We start from the raw sequence: 13,736 nt of genomic DNA, 5'->3' as shown, positions 1-13,736 counted from the left end.
GTTCAAGTTCCTAAATATGTTGCAAGCATATACAAAAAATTGAGAAAATGCCATAACTGTCCTTCTTAAAAATGCCAGAATGTATTTTAAAAAGCTTACTCTCAGTCATCAACTTCAGTGCCACAAAAAAGGCAGCAGAATCTCTCTTCAAAGGCATTTGTAAGCTGCTTTCGGAGCCTGTGTGAGTTTTCCACATGGGTACTACTTCTACAAAACGGCTAGTTTCTCTCAGCTTCTGTTAGCCAAGTATTTCCGTATAATGTGCTCCAGCTGTGTCGTCAATAAAGTTGTGTTCAGTGACAGAAGTGCTTTAGCACGTCACATTTTACAACAAAACAGTTTTGACCACTGAAGTGCTCTCCCTAGCAGAGTGTTTGAGATGAAGTTGTTGATAGGTTATTCACAGGAGGCCAAACCTGCAGTTTTATACATGTTCTTCCTGGTGAGCTTGACTGTTGCTATGTCAGTTCAGCACTGATTATTCTGCCATTTTGGCATTGTTACTGAAACAAATATAACTCCTTGGTGACTGTGTCAAACAGTAAGTTTAGAACTATAATAATGTAGCATGTGACTAGAGCTGCTTAAACCCATTGCTTTATTCCACAAGTTACATGTTCCTGCGGATTCTTTTTTCTGTTAATGTTGGAGAATATTCTTAATGCATGCTGCCATTTTCTTCAGAGTGACTCATTAAAATATGTTTTCTTCTCTCCTCCCTGCCCCCTCAGAGCATACTCATTTCATGTTAGTGCAGATGGTCAAATGCAGCCTGTACCTTTCCCTCCTGATGCCCTCATTGGACCAGGCATCCCACGCCACGCTCGGCAGATTAACACTTTGAACCATGGTGAAGTAGTATGTGCAGTGACCATCAGCAATCCTACAAGGCATGTGTACACTGGTGGGAAAGGCTGTGTCAAGGTCTGGGATATCAGCCATCCAGGGAACAAAAGCCCTGTGTCACAGCTGGACTGTCTGGTGAGTAAAGAGGCATGTTCAAAGCAGGTCAAAGTATGATGGTGACGAGACAGCTGTAGAAGGGCACAGTCATCATTGGTGGTTATAGAAGCTGTAAATGAACTGTCCACTTCAATGTTTCTGTGTGTGGTTTTTTAAAGTAGAGCTTTAAAAGCATTTATTGCATTTTACCAACTGTTTAATCCATTAATCACATATTTTAAACTGTGAAATTTAATTTAATTTGGTTTCAGTGGGACTTGTCCCTTTTGGCAAGAGGTTTCAGCGCTGACAGCATTTTTGTGAATCTCTCAATTTAGGCAATATACTTTGTTTTTTAAAGAAAAAGTTGTTTAAGTTTGTGTATAGCCAAGAGAAAAAAACTTACTGTGATAGAAATTCAAATTGTTGCCTAAATAAACATCTGTAGCATTTAAAGGTAAGCAGTTACACCACAGTTTTCATCAAGCCTGGAGTATTTGGATTTATGACAGTTTATACCCGTTAACTCAATGAGGATACAATAATATAAATGTTCCTGTTGACAAACCTGTTTTTGATGTTCTCGTCTCATTGACTAAGCTTCTAGGCGGCACAGAATCATATAGTGATCTTTCTGTATGCAATATCTGAATAATCATAGAACTCTTTTCAGGATTAGAGGATGGGGAAGACCTTAGCAATAATCCTGTAACGATCTGCATGTAACGATGGATAACAATGCTTAGTTTTTATATAATACTTCAAAGAGAACCAAGCACTTCATATACATTACTTCACTTATACTTGCAACACTCCTGTAAAGTAGGTCAGAATTGTATCTCCTCATACTGGAGATGGGGTGCTCAGGTTAACTGTAATGGCTTCCCCAAGATTTACTTATCAGTCCCCTACAGAGGTAAGATTTGTTTGTTTTATTTATTTAAAGCATTGGTATGCTGCTTTCTACCCAAAATAGGGTCTCCAAGGAGCAAACATTAAAACACTAAAAACAATTTAAAACAATTTAAATTTAAAACAATATTTAAAATAGCATAAAACAATTTCATAAACACTCACACAAAACAGAGGGTGGCAATAACAGTTGTTGGGGGCATGCCAGACAAAACAAGACAGGAATAGAGGGAGACAGAAGAATCACCCTAGGGAGGGAGCTTCAAAAGTTTTGATGGCACAACTGAGAAGGCCCTTTCTTAGGTGGCCATCCATCTAGCTTCAGATGGTGGGGTCATCCAAAGCAGGACCTCTGAAGATGACATGATTGAACGGGTAGGTTCATGTGGGAGAAGGTGGTCCTCCAAGTGCACTGGCCCCAAGCCATATAGGGCTTTAAAGGTTAATTCCTGCAACTTGACTTGGGCACAGAAACAAATTTGTAGCCAGTGCAGATTGAACAAGGCTGGAGTGATATGCTCCCTATGATGCACTCCAGTCAGGATTCTATACCAGCTGAAGCTTCTAGACAGTTTTCAAGGGCAAGCCCATGTAGAGTGCAGTGCAGTAATCTAATCTAGATGTTATCAGGGCATGCACTACAGTGGCAAGATCTTTACTGGCCAGGAGGGGCCACAGCATGCTCACCAGCCAAAGCTGGTTAAAGATACCCCTGGCAACCACTGTCACTTCACTATCCAACAAGAGATCGAGGTCCATGAGGCACACCCCCAAGCTACAAACCTTTTCTATTAGGGAGAGCAGGATTCATTATTAGAGATGGGCATGAACCGAAATAAGAACCAAAGTTCATGACGAACCAGGCCGGTTTGTGGTTCATGAACCAGCAGTTCATCAGAGCCCATTTCTGATGAACCACCACAAACTTTAGGCTGGTTCGTTTGGTTCATTTTTTGATTCGTCATTGCAGACAGCCTGGCGCCAATCAATCGGTTTCCTAGGCAACAGGGGATGGACTTCCTGGAGACCTTCTGCTGGCCCGGAAGTGACAATTTGCTGACTTGGATGTGGCGTTTTCACGAACCAAACAAACCGGTTCACAAACCGAGGCAGGTTTCTGAAAGGTCGTGGTTTGTGAAATGCGATGAACCATGAACCACACGATTAATTTTTCCCCAGTTCATGCCCATCTCTATTCATTATGCTTTTGTAGCTCTAAATCTGTATCTCATCCTGTTCTAGCAAGAATGCTGAAAGCTAGTGTAATTTCCTTCCCTCCTAGCATGTGACACAGTAAAAGTTGTCCTGAACTTATTATATAGGAACACTAATTATTTGTGTATGCTAATCAGAGCTGCCACCATTTGCTAGGAACTTTTCTCCTATGTCATTTGCCCTGTGGTATAATATTGTCTTCTGCTGTGCCTATCAGAGTGGTTTGGCAGTCAGTCTGTAGGTTACAAAATACTATAAAGCAAAAAAAAAAATTGCCAGATCTGTCTGAATACTCTGATTTTTCCAGTTCTTTGGCATTGGCAGCAACTCTTATAAAGGGATTGTCCACTAAGAAATGATTTAATCACCTTCAAGGGGTTAAACTAACAGAATGGAAGTAGTGGGTTCTGTGTTTTTGTTTTTCGATTTAGCCAGCCACACAAGCATTCAAATACATGAGCTTTGAACTGTTTGGGGCTGGGTACGGGTCTGTGCATTTTGATGCTAATTAAGATTAAATATCTCTTACTGCTGAATTCTGTAGATCAAGTTTAAGTACTTCCCTAATGTCGTGTAATTTTCTGGCATTAATCCACTTTATCATTGTCATAAGTATAAATGGTTCATTAAAGCCAAGAGGGAATACAATACTTTTATGGATTTCTGCTCTCGTGTTAATGCTGTTTTCCTTTCCTCATGAGTAATCTCTTGATGGATTCTGTCTCCACAGAACAGAGATAACTACATCCGCTCCTGCAGATTGCTCCCAGACGGCCGCACCCTGATTGTCGGTGGGGAAGCCAGCACGTTATCCATTTGGGACCTGGCAGCGCCAACTCCACGTATCAAAGCGGAACTGACGTCCTCTGCTCCTGCATGCTATGCTCTAGCAATCAGCCCTGACTCCAAGGTCTGCTTCTCCTGCTGCAGTGATGGGAACATTGCCGTGTGGGATCTGCACAACCAGACTTTAGTCAGGTAGGTCAACCAAGCTTGGATTGTCAGGCTGTGATGAATTTTTGACCATGTTTGCCCACATGGTGTCACATTGGTAGAGCCGAAGAACTTCACAGAAATTGTCCCTTCATGCAGCATTTCATACTGTTCATCCCATGCTCAGAACCTTTCCATTCTATTGAGAGACAATTTCCTGATTAGCAATACTCCACCAAGCAGGAACCATTGCAGTGATTGGTGACTTTAAATTAACTACCCATAGCCATTTGTAGCCTTATGCTTGCTTACCTGTTTCTCCATTGCTGTCACATTATGAGAACTTTGTGGGGAAAGGAATACCTTTTTAAAAAAACTGTAAGTGTAACTCGCTCCTGAGAGCTGTGGATAGGTCACCAGGCTTTAAACCTAATTAAATACAGATAAGATTTTGAGCAGCTCCATGCTGGGAATTCTTAGGTACACATTGGTTTGCAGTTACCTCCAGTGGAAAGGAGAACTAAGCTGAAACTAATTACCTGAACCGAATCTAAAAAGCAATTGTACATGAATACTTGGAACACCATCAGCTAATAATCCTGTGCACATTCTTCCACATTGAAGCTGCTGTAAGAAGATGGCAAATTTAGGACAATGTGACACATATCCTTAAGGAAGTGGGTTAAGTTTGTGATGAAGAGTTCGTTGTCATTCAGAAGCTTGTTTCCAGCAAAGAGAAAATTATTTGGTCCCCATTGTCATTAGATTTCAAGACACCTTCTGCACTTAAAAATGAGTACTGAAGCACTTTGAAACTGCTGTCTCAAAGCAGATTTATTTGTGAAGCAAATATGCTTCCACCATATTTCACTTTTCTCCTACCTTGACATTTTCAGGCAATTCCAGGGCCATACAGATGGAGCCAGCTGCATTGACATTTCTAATGATGGCACTAAGCTCTGGACAGGAGGCTTGGACAATACAGTGAGATCCTGGGATCTGAGGGAAGGGAGACAGCTACAGCAGCATGACTTCACATCACAGGTGCTCTCCTACTAGAAGCCATGACCTGCTAGACCGTATTAGCAGGCTTGAAAGGCAGCCGCAGAAGATTATTGCCAGGGCGGGCAGGGGGGGGTCTTCCCTGGTTATAGGTGTAGAAAAATCTCTTTCCATACCCCCAACCAAAAGCATTACAGGATTGGGTTAACCTAAGTTTTCTCCCCCACCCTACAAAGAGCCCCAGAGTCTTATTAATATAATGTAGTTGTCAGACTGAATGGCTGCTGTTGATGATATCAGTTGTCCTTTCTGTAAATCTTTCTCCAAGGCAATGTCTATGAAAACATTTAATTTAGCCCATCTCATAAATTTCAGATGTTAAATAGTGCCATACGTTATAAACATCATTAATTGATGAGCTTTGTTCATGTGAGGTGCTGCATCTTAATGTACTGCAGCAGTCTAGCTAGCATTTTAAAAAAGAAAGAAAAGCTTTGTGGTAGGCCAAAATGTGTTTCATCATTTCCAGTGGTACCAAAACAGGCTCTTTAGAAAGTTTCTTATGTCCTCATTTAACCAACAAGATGTATTCTTTTTCTTCCAGATCTTCTCATTGGGTTATTGCCCAACTGGAGAATGGTTGGCAGTAGGAATGGAGAACAGCAACGTTGAGGTCCTGCATGTCACTAAACCCGACAAGTATCAGTTGCATCTTCATGAGAGTTGTGTGTTGTCCCTGAAATTCGCTCACTGTGGTAAGTATATGAATATATGTTAATAGTTTATTCCCTTTGTCAAATACATGCTGGCTAAAAATAGGGAAGGGGGAACCGGATGTCTGATGTAGTTTCATTTTATGTGCATTATTGACTTTTGATGTCTCATATTTGGTAGAGACCTGGTGCAGATGGTTGTTTTGACCAAGAAAAACAAGAGAGAAAAATGAATCTGTTTTCTAGCCGCTTCTAATTGTAATATCTGATTTCAGGCAAATGGTTTGTAAGCACTGGGAAAGATAATCTTCTGAATGCGTGGAGAACACCTTATGGAGCAAGTATATTTCAGGTAAAATCATAGAAATATGGGAGACTAAACATTAGCTGTGTCCCCACCCCTTCTATCACACTTCAAATCGGATGTGCCCATCATCATCCTTTCATGTGCAATGTATACCACTATGTGCCACAAGCATCAGTTTGTATTTCAGAAGTGCCATCTCTGTCTCTAAACTTTTCCTTGCTGGTTTGCATTTTAGGTGGAAGATGCATTAATTATTTTCCACTTTTATAAACTTAAGTATCAGATATCATACTTACCTGAAAAAACTACTGCCAATTGAGATTTTTGTTCTCTATGTTAATACTTTTTATTATTTGTAGTTAAAATGTTTGTCCTGCGCTCCTCAGTCATACAGGCTCTTGAAGTGGCTTACAAACCACAAGAGCTATACAATAAAAATATGATTATATCTTCAAATAATGGAGGAAAATGGAGTGGGCCCTCAAGCAAAGATGTTAATTGTCTTAATCTGGGCATGCCTTGCTAGGCCTGCATCACATAAATGAGTGTTTAAATTCTTAACATCTGTTTGCCCAGACACATAAATGTGACAGGAAGTTGTACACAATCTCTGCTTGGCACTTGTATGATACATGTAGCTAGAAAAACATGCCCACATTCTGTTTGGTGTGTATGCATAGAAAATGTGCAAATCCAAAGAACATTTTGATACGTAAGTAATCTCTGAGTTGTGTTCATCTCTTAGTTCCCCCCCCCTTACAATCACTTCCTTGTTTCATTGAATAGTAGTGTTAGAATGTTGCATGTAAAGTATGCAGCCAGCATGATGATGTAGTGGGTTCAAGACTATGTGTTGCGTGTTCTTGGGCCAGTCTCCAGGGCTTTTTTTCAGCTGGAACATGGTGGAACGGAGTTCCATAATCTCTTGAAAATGGTCACATGACTGGTGGCCCCGCCCCCTGATCTCCAGAGCAGCACAGAGGGCAATCAAAACTCCCCTCTGTCTGGAGATCGGGGGCAGGGCCACCAGCCATGTGACCATTTTCTCTGAGGGCAACCCACTGAGTTCCACAACCTCTTTTCCCAGAAAAAAGCCCTGCCAGTCACTATTTCTCAGACTAATAAAACAAGGAATCAAATGTATTTAGCTATTTTGAAGCATTTGTCTACTTTTTTGCTTCCTTTGTAGATTGTGTTGTCTGTTTGATTGTTTTTAGATAGTTACTACATGTATATAGTGCTCTCAGACACACTGAAATGATGCAGCACATAGAGTGATGGCCTTCAACTGTGTTCAAACCTCCACTCATCATGATGTTCCCTGGTGACCTTGGGCCAGTCACCCAGCCTTATCTACTCACAGAATTATTGTGAAGATAAAATGGAGAGATACCTTCATGTACCCTGTCCTATATTCCTTTGAGGAAGGTTGGGGGATAAATATGACACAGCAGACTTCGCTAAAACAAGTCTTCTCTAAACACCAATTATAGGAATTGGGGGCAGGCTTTTTACTGTGGTTGGAGATTTTATTTTGACTCTGAGCCTGCATTTTAGACCATCTTTTCTCTCAGTACATTCATTGCTTGGGTCCAATTCAGTTTGGAGTTAAGTTGAAGGTGAAGAATGAGTGTCAGAGCTTGGGGAATAGAAGTAGTGCAGTGGCTGCCTGGGAGTCCAACCAACCATCAGATCTGTTAGGATGGATGTGAGAAGTTATAAGTGGCCTGCCACTGGCCTTGGGATGTGGCTACTTAGCATCTCAGAGACAGATCGTTTTAATCTTTATCTAAATCCTTCTCCAAGCAGAGTTGCAGTATTTATCCTTTGGGACCTTTAGGGAATATTCCAGCAACTAGCCAAGAAGAATAATGTTGCTAGGCCTTTCTTCTATGCCCTACTCATAAAATCTGGAGAGAATCTAGTCAGATCTTAGTAGAATGGCAAACTCTCTGTTGGGATACACACACACACACACACACACATAAAACAGCAGTATCTTGAAGAATTTCTACTTTTCATGCCAAAAATTTAATATGGAAGAAATCTATCAAACTCTGAAGTAAGTCAAAAGTAACAATAAGAATTGTTACTGTAAACTACTGTAATCGTTTGGCGACACTTTCCAGATGGGTCTCCTTAACTAATATTTTCTGGCCTCTGTGCAGTCTTACATTGGGAACTACATGTGCCAGTTGTGGACCCTTCTAGAACTTGGCTTAACAGCATGCAGCAGCTTCTCTTTAAGTTAAAGTTCATTTTCCGTCTTTTTGTGTGGGCTCACATGGTACTGCGCATGCGCAGGCCCGCCAAATGACGAGGTTTTACAGCTTTTAAACCACTAGGGGGCTCATCTCTCCAGAGCGCAGGTGTGGGCATTTTCCTGCTGAAACCGAGTGACTCTGGGAGATGGCGCCCCTTCACCCTACTACCAACGCATCGGCATCTGGGTGGGGGCTTATTGCAGACACCTCTATACCTATGGTAAATGGTTAAAACAAGAAAGAAAGTTACATATAAATGTACTAGAATTATGAGTTATTCGTTACACGCTTACCTCATTCGCAGATATTGTGAGAGACAGAAATATGCAAATACTGACAGGCAATTTTTCATCAATGTATTACCTGAACAAACAGGGCAGCACTGCCTCCAAAAGACTATGCATGGAAGCTATCACAACTTGGGAATGGGTCACTGAAAATGGCAAGACCGTTCAAGCCATTCACATTCCAGGAGCAACCAATGTCACTGCAGATACTGTAAAGCAGGTTAGGCTCAACCAACCACAAATGGTCAATAAAACGTTCTTACATAGTAGCAGTCTTTCTGAAATGGGGCTTCCCACAGGTAGAGCTATTTGCTATGAGGGACAACAGAAAAGCCCTCCTATTTTGTTCCAGAGGAGGCATGGAGAAAACGTCATTGGGAGACTCATTCCAAATACCCTGGGCAGGTTACCACTTCTATGCATTCCCTCTGATTCCCCTCATTAGACACATGATCAATAAGATCCAAACAAACCTATATCAAAGTAGTGGCACCATTCTGGCCCAGGCAACCATGGTTCCACCGCTTAATGCAACTGTCTGAAGGAGTAATACAGGAATAATACAGCCGGACTTATTACACTGTGAGGGGGGCTTACATTACAATCTACCCAGACTGACTGCATGGTTAATCCAGCAATAGGCAGACTTTCAGAAAAAGTCACAGAAGTGATCCTGAATGCAAAAAGAGATTCTACCAAGAAATCTTATGTTTACAAATGGGAGAGATTTTCTCAATGGGCCAGACTTAAATCTCTAGATCCATCAGACTGTTCATTTGCCCAAATATTGGAGTTCCTACTCCATTTAAAAGAGGAAGGCCTATCAAATTCCTCAGTCAAGGTGTATTTGTCAGCTGTATCAGCCTTCCACCCTCCTATAGATAGGAAGACAGTCTTCTCTCACCGTCCAAATTATTGAGTCTTCTCTCAATGTCCAAATTATTTTTAAAAGGTTTAAGAAATCTATTCCCTAATGTAACAAAGATAGCACCCCAGTGGTCACTACAACTAGTATTAACAAAATTGATAAGTAAACCATTTGAGCCACTAGCTATGTGCCGTGTAAGGTTTCTTACCATGAAGGTGACATTCCTGATAGCGATCACATTGGCCAGAAGAATAAGCGAACTTGCTGCCCTGCACTCAGATTCTCCCTTCCTTATAATTCATCAGGGGAAAGCGGTCCTTAGGACAAGCTTAGACTTTAGGCCTAAGATAATATCTAAGTTCCACACTTGGCCAGAAATAGTGCTTCCAGTTTTTCCCCATCATCTACATATATGGCAGAACAGTCACTTCACACTTTAGATGTTCACAGGGCTATCCTATCCTATCTAGATCGTACTGCATTATTCAGAATAGACAATTACTAGTGTGTTATACTGACCCCAATAAGGGCAAAAGAGCTAACTGTATCTTTGTGGGTGCTAAAAGCTATTCAGCTATGCTATGAGACAGCAAACTTACCCTTGTCCCTTGGACGTTCACTCGACGACCTTGATCCTCTACAACCTTGATGAGTGGAGTTCTCTTGCTTGACATCTGTAAAGTAGCTACCTGGTCATCAGCTGATACCTTCGCAAGATTATGCACTAGATGTGCTAGAGCAGAGAGAAGCAGCAGTGGGACAAGCAGTTCTTCAATCATTATTCAAGTGAAGAGCATACCCACCACCTGGTGAGTGGCTTCTTAGTCTCCCATGTGGGACTGCACAGAAGGACGGACAATGAAAATAAAGTTTCACTTACCAATAACTGTTGTTCATTAATGTCTTCTGTGCAGGCACACATACCCTCTCTCCTATCCCGCTGATGCTCTTCTTACTTTAGAGAGTCGGCAGCTTAGGCAGAACTGAGGGTGAAGGGGCGCCATCTCCCAGAGTCGCTTGGTTTTGGCAGGAAAACGCCCGCACATGCGCCTGGGGAGATGAATGCCCCCTAGTGGTTTAAAAGCTGTAAAACCTCTCTGTTCAGCAGGCCTATGCTTGCACAGTCCCATCTGTGCCTGCATAGAAAATGTCAATAAATAAGTTACTGGTAAGTACAATGTTTTTTCGCACCCTTCCCTTGTGTTCCTGCCCAGTTGTTATGGTGTGATCATTAGTGCTTTCATTGTGGTTCCTGAATACAAGTATCACAAAATCACTTTTGAACTGTTCCGTGTTGTACCAATCTGTGGCTAATTTTTTTTGTGGTGGTTTGGTTATATGGCGCTTAGACAAGGGGTTCTATTAATTGGTCGTTGCCTCAAGACTACAGAACTGGGGACAACACAGTTGTACAGGAGGTCATAGAAATGAAAGAATTGTCTTAGTAAAGAATATGGTTAAACTATTTTAGAGCTTAATATTTATTTAAAGATTTAAATGTTATAACTGTGTGGTGCAAGGACTGGTTAATAATGCTCTTCTTTCTCTCTGTTCCTCTCTCTCTCTCTCTCTCTCATTCTGATTCTTTAGTCCAAAGAGTCCTCTTCTGTGCTTAGCTGTGATATCTCTGTGGATGACAAATACATTGTCACTGGCTCTGGGGACAAGAAGGCTACAGTTTATGAAGTTATTTATTAGAGACACAACTGAATGAAAACCGTACTCCTCCTTGTAGCACTTTGCTGTATATTACTTCTTTCCTCTCTCCTTCACAAGCCGAGGACTGAAACTGTTCATCAAAAACATGGAATTTCCCCCACCAAACTTGCTATTTACTAGCAAATACTTATTAAGAACTTATAATACCAAATCTCCAGCAATCTACTCGGAAGAAGATGGAATAAGCATACTTAACAGGGAACTGACTCTTTTAATTATGTAATATAGCTGTAATGTATTTATTTTGTTTAAAAGAAATCTTTCTAACAATGAACTGACTAAATAAAGTAGTCTGCTTCTGCCTTGGATTAAAAGGTGCGTTCGCTTTTTATTTTTATGTTGTTGGGGCATGGGTGGTTGTTGGAAAAGAAAATTACAATATATTACTAAGAAAGGGGGCATGTTGACTGATTACCAGCTCTGATCACAAATGAGTTCTTCATTAAGTGCTGCTTGAGTAATAATGCTTAAATATTGTCAGAGGCAATAGCTTGATTTGACCAAACTCCTAGAAGGTTAAAGTTTTTACATGGTTATAAGAAGGGAATGTTCTCTTACTTCACTCACTAGTCTTGCTTGTCCTGCCTCTGGACCCTCCAAGTATCTACAGACGAACATAAAATGTGTAGAGCCTACACTTACGAAGTCCAGCACTGACAGGCCCCTATAAGCATCCCCTAGCGTGTAGGTTATATTTAGTGTAACACCCATGGTGGTGAATGGAAATTCAAAGGAAAAATGAAAACAGCATTTTTTTTTACTAATCTTGCATATATTAAGTAATGCAATTAGCCGCTTTTACTCTTAGTGGGTGTATTATTAACTGCTCCTGTTTTAAAACAAGTCATTGTTATATAAGTCCATGGCCTGATATGGCCACTCCTTGGGAAATGGACAATACACAATGCGGGTGCAAGATCTTCTTCATCCTTTGTATTGAGCACCATGTCTGGGGGCAAATGCAATAACTGCACTTGCTGTGGCAAGTTTAATTGCTGTCTGATTCACATTTAGACTTAAATACATCTAAAGAAGATACCAAATACTGCCCCCCCCCTTGAAAAAACAGTAGTGCTCTCAACTTTTATAATAATCTGCCATTTACAGTGTTTTGTAAACAGAGCTACATACAATGTTATGCTTTTGAGATCTTTAAATGTAGTGTGTGGTTCAGGGTTTTTTAATATCACTTCTCTTTTGTGTGTTTCAGCAAGAAGTACAATAACGTGTCTCAAAGAATCACCTTCATCCCTTCTGGACATTTTTGCCACATTTCTTTGAAAAGGGAGATGTGTGTCTTTGGGCAATTTTGCAGTTACAAAGATTACAGAAAAATATTTGATATATTCATTGGAAATGGCACTGAGAAAGGAATGGATTTCTACAAGTGTACAAACTATAAAAGCGGGGACCTTAGAGGTAGGATTTAGAAGAGCACTCATTCTGAAGTGTGGAACAGAATGGATTTTCACTTGGGAGAAGGACTTGCTTTATTTACCGCCAGTTCTATCCAAGTCTTAGTTGAACGTCCCTGAAACGGACGCAGGCTGAGCCATTGTGCCAGAAACATTGTGTTATCTTTTTATGTTGTTGTTGTTGCTGTTAAACTATGACCTGTGACATATTTTTTTTTGAATGCTTTAAAAAAAAATCTTTAAGTCTGTGGATCTGCTGATGTACAGTGCCTTTGCTGCTATGGATCAAAATCAAAAGAACTGTGTAGATAAACCTTTATTGTGTAAGTAGAAAATTACTTAATTTCATACTAGAAATGGGTTAATGCTGCAAGTTGAAATGGACTGTTCAATGAAGTTCCAAATGTGGTAGCAAAAAATTGTGTTTTAAGTGCTCAGTGTTTGATGTCATTAACAGTTTCGTAATACTCTACAGTGTAGAAAGATTTTGATACTAAACTGTGTCATTGTACATAGTTCTAATGCATTGTATTGACCACAAGTACTTCTATAATGGTAGATTATTGTTTGTGCATTCAAACTTTTAAGCATTAAACATAAGTAACTTGTACAATGTTGTTTTCCTAATTTCTTCCCTTCCATTTTGCATTGCAAAATGAAAACAGCTGGCAGATGTAACAGCCTTTTCAAATGGCAAAATGAACAATGTATGTGTAAAAGGTACTTTTTTCATCCGTGAATGTTCTCAACTAGCTTTGTTAATAGAAATCATGTATCACATTAAGTGCCTTACTCTCCCCCTTCTTGAACGTTAGAACCAAGTAAGACTTCACTTGCCGCGCTCATCTCCCACTCATGAGTCTTTTTCAGGGAGTATCTTGTCTTCGCATTTAAAGTAGTCAACACTGAGACTTGCAGTTCTATAGAGGAACCAGAGAATTCTCAGCCTCCTTGACAAATTGTAATTCCCTGGAATTGTCATAGCTTTATGGAAAATAAAACCGATACAGGTTTGTAGAGTAGATATGTCCAAGGTCTTCATTTCTCTCATTTTATGAATGGGCTATGGAAGCAAGTTGGAGTATAGGAAATGAGGCTAACTGCATATTTGAAGACTTAAAGTCATAGATGTATACGTTTTCACATAGACTACAGGTTT

General features: G+C 40.4%; 1 protein-coding gene across 3 annotated transcripts in view; it reads left to right on the top strand.

Moving 5' to 3' along the window:
- LOC129334349 (transducin-like enhancer protein 4) overlaps positions 1–13,190 on the top strand; it is a 163,601-nt gene extending 150,411 nt beyond the window's left edge. For all 3 annotated transcript variants that reach the window (XM_054986408.1, XM_054986407.1, XM_054986406.1), the window contains 7 exons: positions 732–981; positions 3,800–4,047; positions 4,899–5,046; positions 5,609–5,759; positions 5,993–6,069; positions 11,034–11,477; positions 12,373–13,190. In XM_054986408.1, the coding sequence (XP_054842383.1) occupies positions 732–981; positions 3,800–4,047; positions 4,899–5,046; positions 5,609–5,759; positions 5,993–6,069; positions 11,034–11,141 (982 nt within the window). In that variant the 3' untranslated portion in view covers positions 11,142–11,477; positions 12,373–13,190. The remainder of the gene's footprint in view (positions 1–731; positions 982–3,799; positions 4,048–4,898; positions 5,047–5,608; positions 5,760–5,992; positions 6,070–11,033; positions 11,478–12,372) is intronic.
- Positions 13,191–13,736: the final 546 nt, after the last annotated feature.

The sequence above is a fragment of the Eublepharis macularius genome, chromosome 8 (assembly GCF_028583425.1).
Source record: "Eublepharis macularius isolate TG4126 chromosome 8, MPM_Emac_v1.0, whole genome shotgun sequence".
In the NCBI taxonomy this organism is placed as follows: Eukaryota; Metazoa; Chordata; class Lepidosauria; order Squamata; family Eublepharidae; genus Eublepharis; species Eublepharis macularius.
The sequence above is the reverse complement of the archived record's forward strand: the minus strand, read 5'-3'. Positions and strand labels throughout refer to the sequence as shown.